Source organism: Bactrocera neohumeralis, chromosome 6, assembly GCF_024586455.1.
Source record: "Bactrocera neohumeralis isolate Rockhampton chromosome 6, APGP_CSIRO_Bneo_wtdbg2-racon-allhic-juicebox.fasta_v2, whole genome shotgun sequence".
Taxonomy (NCBI): Eukaryota; Metazoa; Arthropoda; class Insecta; order Diptera; family Tephritidae; genus Bactrocera; species Bactrocera neohumeralis.
Window position 1 is genome coordinate 14,570,815 of NC_065923.1, and position 19,194 is coordinate 14,590,008.

General features: G+C 36.4%; 4 protein-coding genes across 4 annotated transcripts; 2 read left to right on the forward strand and 2 right to left on the reverse strand.

Moving 5' to 3' along the window:
- The first annotated feature begins 1,787 nt into the window (after positions 1-1,787).
- LOC126761744 (forkhead box protein D1-like) lies at positions 1,788-2,477 on the forward strand. Its single transcript, XM_050478120.1, has one exon. The coding sequence runs from the start codon at positions 1,788-1,790 to the stop codon at positions 2,475-2,477; it is 690 nt and encodes a 229-aa protein (XP_050334077.1).
- Positions 2,478-4,168: 1,691 nt separating this feature from the next.
- Positions 4,169-4,840, reverse strand: LOC126761747 (forkhead box protein D1-like). Its single transcript, XM_050478124.1, has one exon. It carries the CDS (start codon positions 4,838-4,840, stop codon positions 4,169-4,171), a length of 672 nt encoding a protein of 223 aa, XP_050334081.1.
- A 7,472-nt stretch (positions 4,841-12,312) lies between these two features.
- LOC126761749 (fork head domain transcription factor slp1-like) lies at positions 12,313-13,011 on the forward strand. Its single transcript, XM_050478126.1, has one exon. It carries the CDS (start codon positions 12,313-12,315, stop codon positions 13,009-13,011), a length of 699 nt encoding a protein of 232 aa, XP_050334083.1.
- A 1,495-nt stretch (positions 13,012-14,506) lies between these two features.
- On the reverse strand, positions 14,507-15,016 carry LOC126761750 (forkhead box protein D1-like). The gene has a single exon (XM_050478128.1). It carries the CDS (start codon positions 15,014-15,016, stop codon positions 14,507-14,509), a length of 510 nt encoding a protein of 169 aa, XP_050334085.1.
- Between the last annotated feature and the right edge of the window lie 4,178 nt (positions 15,017-19,194).

The following is a 19,194-nucleotide window of genomic DNA, read 5'->3' on the forward strand; positions in this document are numbered from 1 at the left end:
ACCATGCTTTTACTTCAAACCATGTGGTAGTTTAGGCTAACTTAAGTTAATATTTTAAAGGCATGTGAAAGCTCAGTGCAGCCGGTGTTGAAGGTAAGCCCTTATCAACTTTATACCTACTCATCAATATTCTTCCTTTCTAGAGTCACTGATTTAATGACCTCGTTCGTAGTTTATTAGAGCATTGAAAAGGTAGAGAACAGAGTCATTATACAAAATTAAGTAAGTGTTTACATATGAAAAAAATATATTAAAATATATAATATTAATGATCTTGATACTCTGCTATCAGATTCCTTACCACTTCATCAATTATACTCTGCAGCTCTGACGTATAAATATTCAAGTCAGTGCCTAATGCTTAAGCTTAGCATGTCTTCTAACCCTTCGCATTGATTTCTCTCAGCATGAAAAAACCCACAGTTACTTTTAAGCATTTCACTAAGCTAATATTTTAAACTTGCATGCTCAAAACATTGGACCTTAAGGCCTACCTATGTAGGTATGGAAATATGTACCCGTACTCAAACTCCTTTGTTCATTCGGTTCAATTATACGGTTGCGGCGGATAATATACTTATTTCAAGGATTTTTTGACTTTGTGGCATTGTGCTTCAGCGAGATGTTCATGCTACTGTACTGGTTGCATCAGGTACACCGCCACACTTTTCATATACTATAAGTTTGACGTGGTATTATACAATTGTGGGAACAATAAAACCAATATTACATCAGATTATATGAAAAAATTGGTCCATATGCCCCATTTCCGGTGCACAAATGGAAATATGGTAAGAAGAAAGTATTTTTTAATAATCAGTCATAAACCATACTATTTATTTTCATACAAGAAATTTATATATGGGCCCTGCAATGCTCACTGAAAACAACCCCATCCCATAATATCAGATTAAAATATATTGCATTATGGTGCGCTTCTAATCCACGGCTCAAGCTCGGTTCTATTACCAAGATTACTAATACCACCAGCTGCTAGTTCTGGATTCGAGGACAAATATTTCCCATGCGTGGTTGGTACGGAGGTTAAAACTGGTGGTGTCGTTTGTTCAGAGATCACCATACTTCATAAGTGGAGGATAAAAATTATTTTAGAACAATACATTCTGAAAACAAAAGCTAGCTTATAACAGGTATAAGATCAATGCTACTCTAAATGATTTCTGTAGAAAAATGTTTTATATTGTCTGTGCTTCAAAGTCTTTTATTCTTAAGAGCCAAGCTTCTTTTAAACATTAAAACTTCATCGACCTTGAAAAGTATATATTACTGAATAACCACTAAGGTCGGCTAAGTTGAGCATTTACCACACTAAGAAGCTACCGCAAATCCACTACTAAGATATAAGCGCCATTCTTCTACCTGCCCGTTATTCAGAGCATTATGACTCGGTGTCGCTGTTTTACCTGAGATGACATTTTTAAACTCTTTTAAAGATATTTTTTAGAAGGTCTATCTATGGTAGTCGGTCTTCTTTTGTTTTTAAATTACATTGCTCTAGCGTCACTAGACTTTAGAAAGTGAGACTTTTGACTTCGGTTTTATAGGTTGTGTTAGCTTAAATCCCTTTTAGTGACCTTGATTTTCTTCCCGCACTTTGGCCATAAGTCTGACTTAACCCAATTCTTTGCAGCAAAGAAATGCTTTAGAGTATAAAAAGGAAATTTTGTAAAGCAAAAGTCATCAGTCATCTTTTGACTTTCACACAGAATATCACTTCAGATTTTATTTAGCTCATAACCACTCAGCTCTCCAAACAGCTATCCACAATGGCCCAACATTTAGAATCAAGCTTCTCGATTCGTAATTTGTTAGCGAACGATGACGGCACCAACCCAGCGCTAACACCACCACCATCTGATATATCCATGTCATCGAACGAATCGATGTCGTCCAACGAAGGAAACTGCGGAAATCGTCCCAACTATACATATAGCGATTTGGTGACAATGGCGATTCGCAGCAGTCCTGACGGTAAACTGACATTGAGTGCTATACAGAACTGGATTAGTCAAAACTTCCCTTACTACCGAAAAGATGAGCAGGGCTGGCAGAATCAGATAAGACAGACACTGAGCACGAACTCACATTTCCTGAAGGTACCACGACCTTTGGGCGACCCCGGACGTGGTAACTATTGGACTGTGAGTCCAGAACTGGCAGCAGGTGGTATTGCTGGCAATGGAACTGCATTTGGGCCCTTACTTACGGGCGTACCTCATCCCGAGTTGCCGAACGCAGTCTATTTCCCCACACCGCAAGAAATAGATGCAACACAGCGGGCAATGCATGGGCAGCAGGTGTGGCAGTTCCATCAACAACAAGCGCATATGCTGCAACAACAACTACTACAACTGCAACAACAACAACTTCAGCAGCCTTACGACGAAACATATCTAAGGCTGATCTTCCACCAGCAGCAAATTGCTATATTGACAGGCCAGCAGGTTCCTACTTAATTTAGGTGCTCTATTAAATAGCGTGTAATATTAGTTGAAGTATTATAATATAGGTTTTAGTAATATTTTAATTTAATAAAATGTGATATAATTTAAAAAATGGCGGCTTCTCGTTTTGAAGTTTACGAAGTGGTAGGTATTTTATTGGTATGGTATGGTAAGACCACAGTTACCCCCTTTCGGAATTATCGACTTTAACATTGCATTAGAAAAAATCAATTGAGAAAAACTTATATAAAAAGTTTTTTTTTGAATTTCGATAAACTGACTTTGAGTTTAACACTAGTTCAATGGAGCTATGGACGGCTATGTCTCTTGTGCTCTACACTCTCTTTTATTACCTCTTCCCAACCAAATGCATTAATTAAGCCCAAGGTTGAGTTAGGTAAATTGGTCGATTCAAAATGACTCCCACTGTGACAACAAAGACACCGGTTTATTGTGATATCTAAGTACTGCTATGAATTAATAGCAAGGGCTTTTAAGAGTCGACAAAATACTTTAAACCTGCTATAAATTGTTCTAGGCGACTAATATCAGTTCCTCTTATTGCATCAGGATCACGGATGACTACCGGCATACATTATGGCAATAAAGCACCCGGAAAATTTAAGTAAATTCCCCAAGTAAATGATATTTGTATAAAATGTGCTTTAGTAAGTTGGTAGGACTGTCCTTAATTACTATGCCAAATATATGCGCGATCTGTCAACCTTCAGGAAACACGAGTTCGTGGTCAGTCTCTGTCTTATCTGATTCTGCCAGCCCTCTTCATCGGGTTTTCCATTGTTGTCACAGATTATTGTACACATTCTTGTTGTTGTGCTCAGACCACCCGCATTTAATTTACTGTTTTTATGTTTTCATATTTACTTGTATGCGCCTATCTTAATAAAAAAAAATCGCCTTTGTTACTTAATAAGCAAAAAAGGATTTATACTGATTAGTCGAATAACATTTCAGAAGTTGCATATTATCAAATTGCCAGCAAAACACTCATTTATTGGATTTCATTTTTTTCATTAAACGACCAAAATGTTCAATTCTTCAGGCTTCAAAATAGATAAAATGAGATCGGAAAGTAGAATTTAGAAATATACAAAGTCTACACTAATTCGAAGTATTGTTTAAGCACTTTCTGGAATAAAGAACTTTCGATGCTGCTGAACACATTGAGATTTCTTATTCTTGAGAGCTAAATTTAAGTGTTTCCTTTTCTCCTACGGTTCTGTTCGTATTTAACATATGAAAACATAATATTCGCTGCTTAAAATGGCTTTATCAAAAATTGTGAGATTTCAACTCTGTTTCTTTCCTCACAAGAGTTTGAGACTTTTAGATTTACCACGTCACAGAATCTAAGTGAAAAGACCATAAGACGTGTTGTTACCAGCTACAAGTGACCAAAAACCATATCACAGCCCGAGAAAATCATCGCAGAATATATTACCAAAGCTGAAGCTTGCGGTGTTCAATTACTAAGAAGTTAATAACATATTTTAATAATAGAAGTAATGTTTATGATTTTATTAACTTATATATGCTATAATTCTTACACTAATATCACAAACTATTTGAATTAGATAGAAACTTTTTTTGGCGTACTTCATCGTAACGCTGCTCAATATATTGCTGCTGTGGTTACCGTTATACTACTGAACTTCCTTCCGACAGCGTAGATAAAATACTGCTTAAGCTGATATTTGCTGAGCGCTTAGAAACGCCATTTGTTGTTGGTGGAAAACAAATTTTTTATATAGCTCTTCGTACTGCTGTTTGATATGCTGTTGCCGCAGGACCATTAATTGCTGCTCCAAAAGCTGCGACTCATGCAGGTGATATTGGTACCAAGCATGTTGCTGATGAGCTCCCTGTACTTCCTGTGGTGTGGGAAAGTACACCGCATTTGGAACCTGAGGATGCAGTACACCATTCACCATCGCTCCAATCACCGTTTCACTGCCAACTACCGGCTGCTGGGCCTGAAGTGCCCAATAATTTCCACGCCCAGGGTCATTTATAGCTCGTGGAATTTTGCAGAAGCAAGTGTTCGTGCTCAGTGTCTGCCTGATCTGATTCTGCCAGCCCTGCTCATCTTTCCGGTAGTAAGGGAAGTTTTCACTGATCCAGTTCTGTATAGCACTCAATGTCAGTTTGCCCTCAGGACTGCTACGGACTGCCATGGTTATCAAAGCATTGTACGTATAGTTGGGCCGTCTTCCGCAGTTCTCTGCGTTAGATGACATCGATTCGTTCGGTGACATGGATGCATCAGATCGTGGTGGTGTCAGCGCTGGGTTGGTGCCGTCATCGTTCGCTAACAAATTGCGAATCGAGAAGCTAGATTCAAAATGTTGGGCCATTGTGGATAATTCTTTAGAGTGCTGAATGAATACCAGTTAAGATAAGTTATCGAGAGAAGTTCTGTGTGGAAGCCAAAAGGTGACTGATGACTTTTGCTGTGAGACTTTTCATTTTTATACCCTAAGCCATTTCTGTTTTGGAAAGAGTTTGACTAATTCAAAGTGCCAAAAGTGCGTTCATAAAATCAAGGTCAAGAAAAAGGATTATAACTGACATAACTGATGTTAAGGGACTTTGAAAAGTCAGATCTTCTGGAGTGTAAAGTTCGTTAGAACAATAGAATTTAAAAACAATACAAAAAAATATTTATAGACTACTTTAAAAAATGCAGGCCAGGTAAAAGAGATACGCAGACGTAGTTTAGATTCTAGCACACTAAGATAACCTCTTTAATTGCTTTGAATAAAAAACAGGTAGAAGAATGGCACTTGCACTGATAAATGGTTGTTCAGATTCGTTTCTGCTGTGGTCTAGCGGTCATCCGGTTAGTTTTCAAGGCTACGCCGTTATCCCATTAAAATCAAAAGTGTGGGATCATCTTATGCTAAAGTTAAATTTCCAGGATCAATCTCAATTGGTTTGCGATGATTCAAGTTTATGTAACATTGATCATATATGGTATTTGTTATATTTGAAATATGTTTTTTTCTTAATATATTCGGCGTTCAAGTTAAGCTTCTGTAATTTCTTTACCTGCTTACTTATATCATCTCCTTCTAAAGTCGCTGCTTTAATGACCCAAGTTCGTCGTTTGGTAGAGCAGAAAAGAAATTTGAAAGCACAGAAAATATAAACCCCTTTTCCAAGAAAATTGTCTGACTTGGCATCGATCGTGAAGATCCGCATTAAATGCTCCGTAGCATTTCTGTAACAAGTGGGTTCATGTGCTAAAGAGACTTGGATCGACGAAAACATCAAAAAAGTTTCCACAATAAAACCAATAAAACCCGTAAAGTGAAGTTGGCAGAGATGGGTGAGACTCCGAAGATATCCAAGGAATGTGTTGGTTATATTGTGAGTGATATTTAGGTATGCGAAAGCTCTTTGCAAAGTGGGAGCCAAGAGACTTCACAATCCAACAAAACCATCAACGGATTGATGATTCTGAGGTGCGTTTGAAGCATTTCTATCCTAATAAAACCGAATTTTTGCGTTGAGATGTGAAATTGCAACAAACATGCCTCCATCATTTCATTTTGAAGTCCAGCCGACCATCAGCGAAGCGAACTCCACATGCTGCTCCGACCTCAAAGTGTGGAAAGACACAAAAGATGGTTGGCTATGTTATAGGATCAGTATTTTGGGATGTTCATATTGGTATAATATTCATCGACTATCTCGATTATTTCATTACATTATTGGAGTGTTTCATCAAGATAACGCGCCGTGTCAAAAATCAATGAATTCCAAGTTAAAATTGACGGAAGTGGGCTTTGAATCGCTTCTGCATCAATCCTGTTCTTCAGATCTGGCCCCGTGGCCATTTCCTGTTCTCAGATCTTAAGAGAATGCTCGCTGGAAAATTATTGAATGAGACCTCTTCACCGTTGAAACTGAGGTTTTGAGGTTTACGGCAATGTATTATAAAAATGGTGTTCAAAAATTCTTTTACCACTATAATAATTTTATTGCTATCGAAGATAATTTTATTGAATAGTAAAATATACAACAAAAAAAACTTTTCCAGGTTGTCCTACGAATTTTTCAGCCCAGCTTATTTTTCGTGCATTTTCACCACATTTCCATCGGATACTATGAAACTGTCCTAATATATTAGTAAAAAAAAAACTTTTAGATTAAATAATTTGTCTCAAATACATGGAGTCTCTTTAAAAGCTCTGCGGTTTTGTCCCCGATATTATCAATATTATCTCATATCCAAATATAAAAGTATAAAAAACTGTCAAAAGTTTCACAATACTCGATTTCCTATTTTTAGAGGGAGAGGATTGAAAATGAATTTAAATATTAGAATTGATAGGCACTTTGAGTGAAGTGGTTTAAGTTAGTCTCTCGAATTCCGCCACAGCTTTATATCTAAAACATTGCGAGTTCTTAAACCGAAGAAAATATTGTCATTGTCGTACACAGCTACAAGTAGTTCACAGAAAATCATTGTTGTGTGAAACCAATATTAGCTGTAATGTTCCTAGTTCAAGTTCACGCAAAGGATAATTGTTGGAAAACCCCATAAAACATGTGGCAGATTATCTCGAAGGCCATCAAGTAGTCCACTTTTACTATCATATCTTGTATTGTTTCTTATCTTTTGACCTGATAAGCACCACAAGTATACGAATAAAGGCGAACAATGACGAATAAACATGATTTCAGCTGACGCAAAGTTTCTCTTACGCAAAATATCGTCACTTAACCGGACCACGTGTTTCGCAAAAATTCAGCGCATTTGATTGTATTGTTTTATTGTTACAGGATTATCTAGCCTTCAACTGGATTATAGGTACTTAAAGAGACTTGTAACAAGATAGCAGCGATAATAACGGCAGATTTATACTAAGTCGTTTTTTCTATTGTTAAAAAGAGACCTGCCTGACGATCTTACCAACGCTAGAGCGAGTGAACTTATACCTGTTTAGTATAGCTAATCCCATCCCTTATCAAAAGTCAACCAACCTTTATCTCGCGTTGAAAACAAAAGAATGATGCAAGTGAGGAACAATGGACCTTAAAGTCACCAGTTTATGTTAAAAGACTCAACTTATGTATGTTTTACCTGAGGCCTTACCCAAGAAAGCAATTAAGTGGCTTTCGGCAGCTAACGCGTTGCTTTGTTTTGTTACGTGAGTGTAGTCAAATCCTTTGTTTTGTTTTTCGCGATCCCACACTTGCGGTGGATTTTACGAAACAAATCGGCACTGACGACATCGTCCCTTTGATCGCACAGAGTCAACGCGACTACAATGCTTATTATAACCCCTTGGCTGGAGATTTTTCTGGCCAGTGTAATTACTGGCTTTATAACTGATAAATATTTAACTTTGATTTCGTTGCTTTGGTTTTAAAGCAGTTTTCCTTGGAATTCTCTGGCTCAGGAGTTTATGTTTATTGATGTGAGCTTGATCTTTATTCTTCAAATCTTATATAAAAAAGTAAGGAAGGGCTTTTCGTGTCACCGAACATTTTATACTCTCGCATGGTAAAGTGATAATCGAGATTTCATAATACGTCATTTACATATTTTTCAAATACCGTATTTTTGTAAAGTTTTATTCCGCTATCATCATTGGTTCCTAATGTTTATACTCGTATTATACAAAGAAGGCATCAGATGGAATTCAAAATAGCTTTATATTGATGGTTTGTAAAAATATTTCGTACAAAAATTTAGAAAATATTATATACCGAATTTCATTGACCGGTCTAGACCTAGATATGGTTCTTGGTCACAAATTTTCAAAAAGAATGGGTGCAGCTTTTCTGCCACTTCTTCCGTAAAATTTAGTGTTTCTGACATTTTTTGTTTTGTTTAACGCAATTTTAGTGATTTTTTTGTATAAATCCGATTTCTTCCATTTTTAAACTGTTATGAAATTCCTGAAGAAAACGTTGTAGACTTTGGTTGACATAGCTATAGTAGTTTCCGAGATATTCAAAAAACTTAGTAGGGGCGGGGCCAAATTTTAAAAAAATTGCGTCCAAATTATTCAATGCGATCCTTTGTGAAATTTCACTTTAATATCTTTTTTTACAAAGTGATAATGACACTTTATAATTTTCGTTTCAATGCCATTTTGTGGGCGAAGTGGGCCGATTTTGTCTTCGAACTTAACCTTCTTATGGAGCCAAGAAATACGTGTACCAAGTTTCATCAAGATATCTCAATTTTTACCATCAGCTTACACGGACAGCACAAAGAATATGACGGACGGACGGACAGAAGACATCCGGATGACATATGTACGTGATTACTTTGGATATATAACCCTATATCGACTCTTTTAGTTTTAGTCAAACAACCGTTAGCAAGCGATCGTCGTTACGATGTCACAGCACGAAAATTTTTTTTGTCTATTCGCTGCAAATCTAAACCATTGCATGAAATGAAATTTGAAACCACTTTATCTTGAAGCAAAGTATATGTACATATGTATATGGTGCGGTTAGATGCTCAAACGATGGACGATGCGATAGCTACATACTTCGCTTCCACTGAAGTTCGCACACTTTTCGCGATGATCATTTCAACGCATTAGCCTTCCAATCCGCGTCAATTATGGAATACGAACAAAAGTGGCATTGCCGAAGACATTTTACATCGTACGTTTTGCCATTTTAGTTCAAGCGTATTCAGTTTCCAGGGAAAGTTGCATCTGCGATGACAATCAACAGGACACAAGGGTAGTCGCTAGAAGTGTTTGGCATACATCTGGAAATTCCATATTTTTCATAAGGCCAGATATGCGTGGCGTGCTCACGAGTTGAAAAACCATCTTCTATGTACATTTACGCACCGGAACAGAAACCAAAAATGTTGTTAATCAAGCTGCTAAAATGATGGAATACCACCAAGAGGCTAACATGGAAGAAATCAGCACTGGTCATTCAATCCGAAAGTGATTGAACGTGTTCAAACTTCAGTTCAGTTTGTTTTTTGACCCAAGATCAATTTATAAACTATAAAACCATTCGTTTGGTAACAACCTCATAGAGAAAGTTGCTAATCAAGGTCAGCAAAATGTTAATAACTGAGAAAATTCGCTATTACACAATTTTTTTTTGAAACCCTTGTGGAACTTGTGTTGTTTTTACCAACTTAATATATTTATCTCGGCTAAAAATGGAATTAAATCGCCAAAGTTTTCTTTCCAATTTTCAACATGAATTAACTGGGGAAAGGATGATATATGTCTTGGAAAGATTTCGTTAGACAATTTAAATTTATTCCATCTTCATTCGGCTTTTAAAATGGTAAACAATATTTGTCCTCAAAGATTCAATTCCTGAAAATTAATAATAAGTCGATTATATGAGAAGGGGGAAAGGCCTATGCCGTCATGTCATGATAATTTCAATAAAAAACAAGTAAATGGAAGGGCTAAGTTCGGGTGTCACCGAACATTTTATACTCTCGCATGATAAAGTGATAATCGAGATTTAATTATCCGTCATTTACATATTTTTCAAATACCGTATTTGTGTAAAGTTTTATTCCGCTTGGTTCCTAATGTTTATACTCGTATTATACAAAGAAGGCATCAGATGGAATTCAAAATAGCTTTATATTGGAAGAAGGCGTGGTTGTTGAACGGATTTCAGCCACATATCAGGGTGTTAAGAAAACATTATATACCGAATTTTCTTGAAATCGGTCAACTCCTGAGATATGCTTCTTGGTCCATTTCGATTAAATTTTTGACGAAAGCTCTTTTTATCATTATTTGAACTTATATGAAATCGTGAATCAAAACGATTTTCGTGAAGGGACATCAGTAATGTTTTTCGGCTTGATTATTCGGGGCCACGCGATTTAAAAAAATATGACGACATAATGCGACCTTTGTGCCAAATTAACATTTTATGTCTATAAAAAGGCAATGAAAAAAACATGAATTTAAGGTTTTCGATATTTTGTTGGGCAAATGGCAGTTTTTGATTAAGGAAACTTAATTCTTAATGAATATGTCGAAAGATTTCATCAGACAATTTAAATTTATTCCATCTTCATTGCGAAAATGGGACAGACGGACGGACCTAACATCCGATTCAATTCCCTGAAAATTAATAATATATAACCCTTATCAGAGTTTTAGGAAAGGCAACTTATGCCGTCATGTCATGATAATTTCAATAAAAAATCACAAATAATAAAAGTAAGATGCATCGAAAACTCCTACATAGAGTATAATTGGACTAAAAATGTCTTGAGGCGATTGTGTGTGCTTTTGCCAGCGTTGTAATTATGTGCTCAAAAATGTTTTCCAAAACAATTTTGTGGAAACTGCTCAAAATGTGATAGATGTAATCCGTAATAAAGATTTACCCATGATTATGCATCGGCATAATTTCCTAAATGATATTTTACATATTGTTCGATTTACATAGATGGTATCAACTCAACCGCAAGTTTGAAAATTCCCAAATTGAGTAAAGGGCGCTTGAGGAGCTATTGATCCGACACTATCCTAGACACCATTATTGTCATAAAAAGTTGATGTCCTTATATCCTTCTAACTATAGAAAGGTTTAAAAATGCCATCGCAAGTAGCAGAACAAGGCTGATTAAGATCAGATAGTGCCGCACTAATACATCATTTTTTAATAGAAATAACAGACAAATCTGATGAATAACACTTGCATTTGGTGGCAAAAGTTCAACGTGGCGATCAGCAAGTAATATTTAGTTTGCATAACTAAATGATTAACCGTAAAGTTTTAATAGCGTAAAAAAACTTTTGATAAAATTTCAAAGACTAATTTGGCTTGGCAACGTTCTTGTACCTGAGCAATACATTCATACTATTTCTCTGCCTTCAAACTCTATTGCTTTCTGATGCCTAAGAACAAATGAGACTCTCCAATATTTATGCCACCGGAAAGCTTCAACCATGTGGATATAATATGTGGAAACTGCCTATATCCTTTTCGATGACCCTGATTATATGGCCACATCGGGCTTGGTAATGGTGAATAGGACACGCAGGATTGCAAACCTTTTTATGCTGTATCAAAGACGAAAATCAAAAAGTTAACAGCGCATTGATTTGAGTGCTGACTGCACTCTGGTCAGATTTTATTGAATTAGTGAATACCTTATAAAAAAATTTGCAATTGAACGGTATTTTGAAATAATGCAATACATATAAACGTAAACTTAAATCATCAAATCGAAAGCATATTCTAAATTAGTCGTTAAAATATTCATGAATCATCAGTCACTTTGAACTATTGACCTTGGTCTGCAAACAGCGTAGCCATCTTCACAAAATATTACTGGATAACCACTAAACTCGGTTACCTTGAATTCATACCACACTCTGAAATGATTCGGATTTAACATAACCCAAATGTAAGCATAATTCTTCTACCTGCTTATTTTTCACAACAACAATAAAAAAGGTTAACTTAATACTCTAGCGTCTGATTCTTCTAAAGATCGTCGGTTTACCTGAAATTACATTTTGAAATTTTTTTCAGGCATCTTTTTTAAGATATATACGGCTATCTTCTATTGACTTCAAACTTGATGACTCTTTCGAGACCAGATTTAAAAATGTATGACTTTTCGACATTCTTTTATATTGGTTATAACAGCAATAATCCCTTTTTCTGACCTTGATTTTATGATCGCACTTCTGACATAAGTTTGACATAGTCAAGTTCTTTGCAACACAAAAATGACTTAGAGTATAAAAACGAAAATTTCTGAAACAAAAGTCATCAGTCATCTGTTGGCTTTCACACAGACTATCACTGGAAAATTCAATTTACACTTTCTAAATTGTTATCCGCAATGGCCCAACATTTGGAATCAAACTTCTCGATTCGCAGTTTATTAGCGAACAGTGATGGTACTAATCCAGCGCTGACACCTCCACTATCTGATAGATCCATATCACCTAACGAAAATATGTGTGGAGGTCGACCCAACTATACGTACAGTGCGTTGGTATCCATGGCAATTCGCAGTAGTCCTGAAAAGAAACTGACTTTGAGTGCTATACAGAACTGGATCAGTGACAACTTCCCTTATTACCGAAAGGATGACCAGGGCTGGCAGAATCAGATAAGACAGACACTGAGCACCAACTCATGTTTCCAGAAAACTCCACGACCTATGAGCGATCCAGGGCGAGGACATTATTGGGTCATTAGTCCAGAAGTAGGAGCACTTCGAACTCCTGTTGCTGCCAGCAGTGAGACAGTACTTGGGGCGATGGTGAATGGTGTACCGCATCCTCAGTTTCCAAATGCTGTTTACTTCCCCACGCCGCATGGGGTACACAGTGCTCATCAGACCATGCTGGCTCAGGCGCTACAGGAACAGCATGCCTGGTACCAGTATCACCTGCAGCAAACGCAATTTCTACAGCAACAACTAGTAGTCCTGCAACAACAGCACTTTCAACAGCAGTATCAGGAAGTCTATCAAAAACTTGCCTTCCACCAACAACAAATCGCATTTCTGGCGGCCCAGAATGTTCCAGTTTGAGCTAACTTTTTTATGATCGTAAGGGATTTTCAAAGTTTAAAATTTATTTTGTAAATATTTAATTGTAAATATGTATAGTTTAAGAAAGAATTACATTAATATTGTATGTATAAATTGTTGCTTTCAATAAAGTTAAGCATAATCTGGAAAAGGAAATGAGATGCTTATAATATTTGCACAGATATTAGTTATAGCAGAAAATGAGAGAAAATGAAAATGAACTTAATGGTATATTCCGGTTTTTCCTTTGTTCTCTCAGATTATTATCTATTTATATTCTTGTTGTTATGTTACGAAAGTTTACTAAGGTAAAAGGCAAATAATTCTTATGTTCCTCTGTATCTGTACTAAGAGTCTAAGTTGTTATTCACAAATATGTTATAAATGTGTCGAACTTCATAGAGATCCACAAATATTTTGAAGTTACTCACACCACATGGTCAACCCGCGCTAATTTACAGTTTCAGTTCAGTTCAGTTTTTATATTAATAAACCAAATGATCTCAGTTGCTTATAGGGCAAAAAGGATTTATAACAACTTCTGTATTATCAAATTACCGGAAAATCACTCATTTATTAGATTTCTGTTTTTTCATTAAACGCTCAAAATGTTCATTACTTGAAGTTTCAAGACCGATAAGATGACAGCGGAAGGAATAATTTAGAGATATACAAAATCTAATGTCAGAAATCCGAGATCAAATAGAATTTTTTTTTTGAAAATAAGTAAACTTTCTATTTTGTTTAGTTGAACCCTCTATTATACGGATTTACAGAAGATGGGTAAGGCCCACAAAAAATTTGCTGATGCGAATGTTATAATTACTGGAGAGCAGAATTATAACCAAACAGAAAATCTGCGGGCATAGCAGAATAATATAATAAATATGAATGACCAACAAGATTATTTGAACCAAATTGAAAACCAACACATCAACTTTCTTTGCCATACATTGCACAAACTCTTGTGCAATTTCTCTTATGCATATTGCTAATTTCTTATATCCTCTCTTGCTACTGATCTACTAAAATCCCTGTTTAATCTAACTAACTATCAAAAGATAATGGACTAATGTTCACTCAGCTTGATTCGGCAAAACGATGAAATATATTTCGTATAGTATACGCAAAATATAGTTCGTCATGTAGAAATAAAATTTTATATTGAAATCGGACATTTACAAACAGGAAATTGCGATAACTTCAACTCATTTGAAAATCATAACAGAACATATTAACAAACAAGAAGCTAGAGATGTTCAATAAATTACTAAGAAGATAAACGAGCGTTGGGAGAAGTTATTTTTAATGAAATAAATAAACTTTATAAAATTCGTTTTGTTCAAATTTTATTAACTAATAATATTTTTAATTCTTAAATTAGTATCACTTTAATATTTAAATCAGGAAGAGATTTGTTTTTGGTATACGCTGTAGTAGAATCGCTTGTTGCTGGTGATACGAAAATCACCATTGAACTTTCTTCCGACACTGCCTAAGCTGATATTTGCTGAGAGCTTAGAAACGCCATTTGTTGTTGGTGGAAAACAAATTTTTGATACACTTCGTCGTACTGCTTTTGAATCTGCTGTTGCCGCAGGACCATTAGTTGCTGCTCTAAGAGCTGCGACTCATGCAGGTGATATTGGTACCAAGCATGTTGCTGATGAACTCCCTGTACTTCTTGTGGTGTGGGAAAGTACACCGCATTTGGAAGCTGAGGATGCGGTACACCATTCACCATCGCTCCAATCACCGTCTCACTGCCAACAACCGGCTGCTGGGCCTGAAGTGCTCCTTCTGGGCTAATAGCCCAATAATTTCCACGCCCAGGGTCATTCATTGCTCGTGGAATTTTGCAGAAGCAAATGTTCGTGCTTAGAGTCTGTCTTATCTGATTCTGCCAACCCTGTTCATCCTTTCGGTAGTAAGGGAAGTTTTCACTGATCCAGTTCTGTATAGCATTCAAAGTCAGTTTGCCCTCAGGACTACTACGGATTGCCATGGTTATCAACGCACTGTAAGTATAGTTCGGCCGACTTCCAGAGTTCCCTTCGTTAGACGACATCGATTCGTTCGGTGACATCGATATATCAGATCGTGGTGGTGTCAGCGCTGGGTTCGCGTTGTCATTGCTCGCTAATAAATTACGAATTGAAAAGCTTGATTCAAAATGTTGGGCCATTGTAAATAACTATTTAAAGAGCTGAGTGTATACAAGTTAAGATAAGTTCTCGAGTGATATTCTGTGTGAAAGCCACAAAATGACTGATGACTTTTGCTTTGAAAATTTTCGTTTTTATACCCTAAGCCATTTCTGTGTGGTAAGTATTTTGACTAATTCAAAAAAAGTGCGGTCATAAAATCAAGGTTAAGAAAAGGGATTATAACTGCCAACCCATTTAAAGGGACTTCGAGAAGTCAGATGTTCTAAAGTGTGATATCTTAAAAACAATGAACTTAAAAACAATGGAAAAGAGAAGCTTTAACACCATAAATCAATAGAATACTTTAAAAAATTCATATCAGGTTGGAGGGAAACGCTGATAACCTTTTCTTAATTTGCTGTGAATAAAATTCAGGTAGGAAGATGATGCTTGCTTTAATAATGATTGGTCAGAGTGGTTAAACTGTGGTCTATGTTCACGGCTACTCAATTTAATAGTCATCGGGTAATATTTAGTTTTCAAGGCTACACCGTTAACCCATGAAGATCAAAAGTGTAAAAGCCTCTTATGCTAAAACTAATGTTTCGACGATTAACCTCAAATCTAGAAGATTGTGTTCGTTTGAGATGATTTGAGTTTATGTAACAAAAAACATTGATCCTATTTGATATTTACATTATTATATTTGAAAGATGTTTTCGTTTTAACACTTTATACAAATAGTAGTGATCGATTACAATTTTTTTGCTCAATGCGTTGTCTTTTTATGAAAAGCTGGTGAAACCTCAGTACAGTCGGCGTTCAAATTAAGCCTCTGTCAATTTTATACCTACTTAATAAAGTAATATTGTCCTAAAGGCACTGCGTTGATGACCTTTTCCTTCGGTTGGTAGAACAAAAGAAAATTTAAAAGCTCACACAATATAAACCCATTTTCCTAGAAAATAGTTGGACAAAGCATCGATCGCGTACCTGTGAGAAGATTCGCATGAAATGCTCCGTACCATTTCTTTGGTTTCAAATTCTATTGTTTTATGATCTAGTTTTATGGCAGGTGTTGGACTTAGAACAAAATATATTTCGGGTATTTAATGTGGCCGAAAGTTGCGACCGTATTGTGGCCTTGTTGATATGATGTTTGAACACCAGTGATCCCCTTGGTTTTATGGTAACATGTTTGACACTAATTAGACTTAATCAAGCTCTTTGTGTCACAGAAATACAGTGAGATTTGGCTCTTGCAAAAAATATTGCTATTAAATTTAATTATTTTAGTTTTGTAAAAGTTTTCCACAATGATTTATCATTTGGATTCATATTCTGGACTTATAACTTTTTAGCGAACAGAGATTGTACCAATCCAGCGCTGATATCACCATCTTCTAATAGATTGTATTAGTAACTGATGCGATGTCATCTAGTGAAGAGAACTGTAAAAGTCTGGTCAACTATACATTCATATAGTGCGTTGGTTCTGAGCCGTAAAATTAAATGAAATCGCGCAATTAGTTTTCACTACTTTCGAAGTGGATTATCTCAGCAAAAGTGCATCGATGAGCTTAATTCAATTTTTGGCGATGAAACTTCAACAAAGGCCAGTGTTCATTGATGGAATGATGAATTCAGTCGAAGTCGCAGAATACGATAGCGGTACTTCGAAACACGCCAATAAAATCGTTAAAGTTGATGAAACATGTGGTTAAACGTATGCATTCAAAAGTAAAGAGAAGATAACAGTATGGGTGTTTCAAGATAAGCCAAATCCAGCAAAAGTTGTTCGCGCACGAAGCACTTCGAAGAAAATGGTTGCCTGTTTCTTGAAGCAACTGGGCTTGTCGCAACCATGCCACTAGGACAATGCATAAGAGTAAATTCTGAGTAGTATACAAGGTGCGTTCCAAAGTAAACACGACTTAAAAGAACATCAGAATAAATGGTTTTTTCGGCAAAATCAATTTATTTTATTGAAAATAGTCCCCTTTTGCTTCAATACACGGTCCAAAAGTATGTCGAATGAATGTTTTAGCTCGTTGGCCGGTTTTGCCGTCAGTATGCCGGTGAAAGCCTTTTGAATGGCCTCTGCATAACGCTTTCCTTTCATGGGCAAATGCATTTTTCCGAAAAGGAAGAAGTAGCACGGTGCCATATCAGGTGAATACGAAGAGTGGTTAATGGTTAAAATGTAATTTTTGGTCAAATAATCGTCTTCCAATGTTGGGTTCTGAGCAATTTTTGGTCGTCAGTCAATTTGTGCTGAACAAACCATGCACCCACCTTTCGTAAGCTCAAATGTTCTGTCAAAATGTGATAAATCGATGTTTTAGAGATGTTCAATTCCATTTCCATGAATTTCAATGATGATTTTGGCTGATTTTTACTGAATTTACGCACATTTTTGATGGAATTTCCGGTGATCAGGAATTTAGATTGGCCCACATATTGATCGTCATTTATGTCTTCACGACCACTTTGAAAACGTTGAAACCACTCGCGCACTCTGCTACGGGATAGGTAATCATCGCCATAAACTTGTTTCATCCATTGAAACGTTTCGGTAAAAGTTTTACCAATTTTAAAACAAAATTTAATATTAGCTCTTATGTCATGAAACTCTCATTGAACAATCGATATATACAGCAGATTCTAACGCACTATTCGACATATAGATGGCGCCACTAGGGGCGCTAGATTCAAAAAGTTCTGTTTACTTTGGAACCTACCTTGTACATCGTTTTGCTTGTCAGTTGCCTGTCAAGAAATTATGGAAACCAACCGCCGAAGATGGATTACTCTTCACCATGATAACGCGAGCTCTCAAACATCGGCTGAAGCAACTGTATATTTGAGCAATCAAAACTTCAATTCGATGAGTCATACACGGAGGAGTATTGCAGTGAGACTTCTTTTTATTTCCGCACGTAAAAGATAAACTAATAGGTCAATGTTTTTCGGCATTTGAAGAGACGGTTTATGCCTTCAGAACGCAAGTTTTGGAGATACTACAATCAGAGTGGCAAAAGTGATTCGAAAATTGGTTGGAATGTATTCAAAAAAAACCTATTCTTAATGGAGAATATTCTGAAAATCAATTTCGATTTTCGATGTTTAAAATTTGTTTTCATTCTCTAATCCGGAAATATCAAATAAAACCCACGTAGAAACATTACTTCAGGAGTGGAAGCAATTCGGTCTTCGTTTGCTGCTTGCACTGCGATGGCGATTGGAGTGGTTGAGAATGCTGTAGTGCATTCTCAGATGTGGAATGCAATATAGGAACAACAAGTATGCTTAAAGGCTTTGTTACCAACATAGGAATTTTGTATTTGGTTATTCTTCGAAATTTCGCCTCAGCTATTCCAATTCCATAAAAGTCGTATAACAAGATAGGTCACAGTAATCAATAACGGCTATTGGACTCTATGATTCCACGTATTAGCAATAAGACTTGCTGTCCACATGCTGCCAAGTTAGAAACTTTCATTTCATGCTGACTGCACTTTTCTGTGGAACACTTCCTACCAGCAAAAACCATCCAAAATCGCCGACCAACGACTCCAAAGAAATTCCCTAAAAAGTGTAAAGGGAAATGATTGGGAGGCAGTGGGTGTGGGTGCCAAACACCTGCAGCAATGTTGCGTCACGAAATGGAAGCTTATCTGTGTGCAACATGCAGCTGCTTATAAAGCATTACAAACAGCAAAATGTCGTAACAACAACAATAAGAGTAATAGCTAAACGAAACGAAACGAAGTGCACACAACAATCGTGACTAAAGGAGGCCAAATTCATTAAATGTGTCTGGCTGCAGGTTGTTCCGCGTGCTCACGCAGCCACCCGCTCGCCTTGGTTGCCATACTTTCGACATTAATTTCGCTGCTATTGCCGGCTGGTCGTTTCTTTCTGCTTTCTACCATTGCATTCTTGCTCATTTCCCGTAACTCATTTTTCATTTAGTCTTTTGTAAAGCTCACTAATTAAATTATGAGTATGAATTTTTCATTGTGCCAAGGGCTTA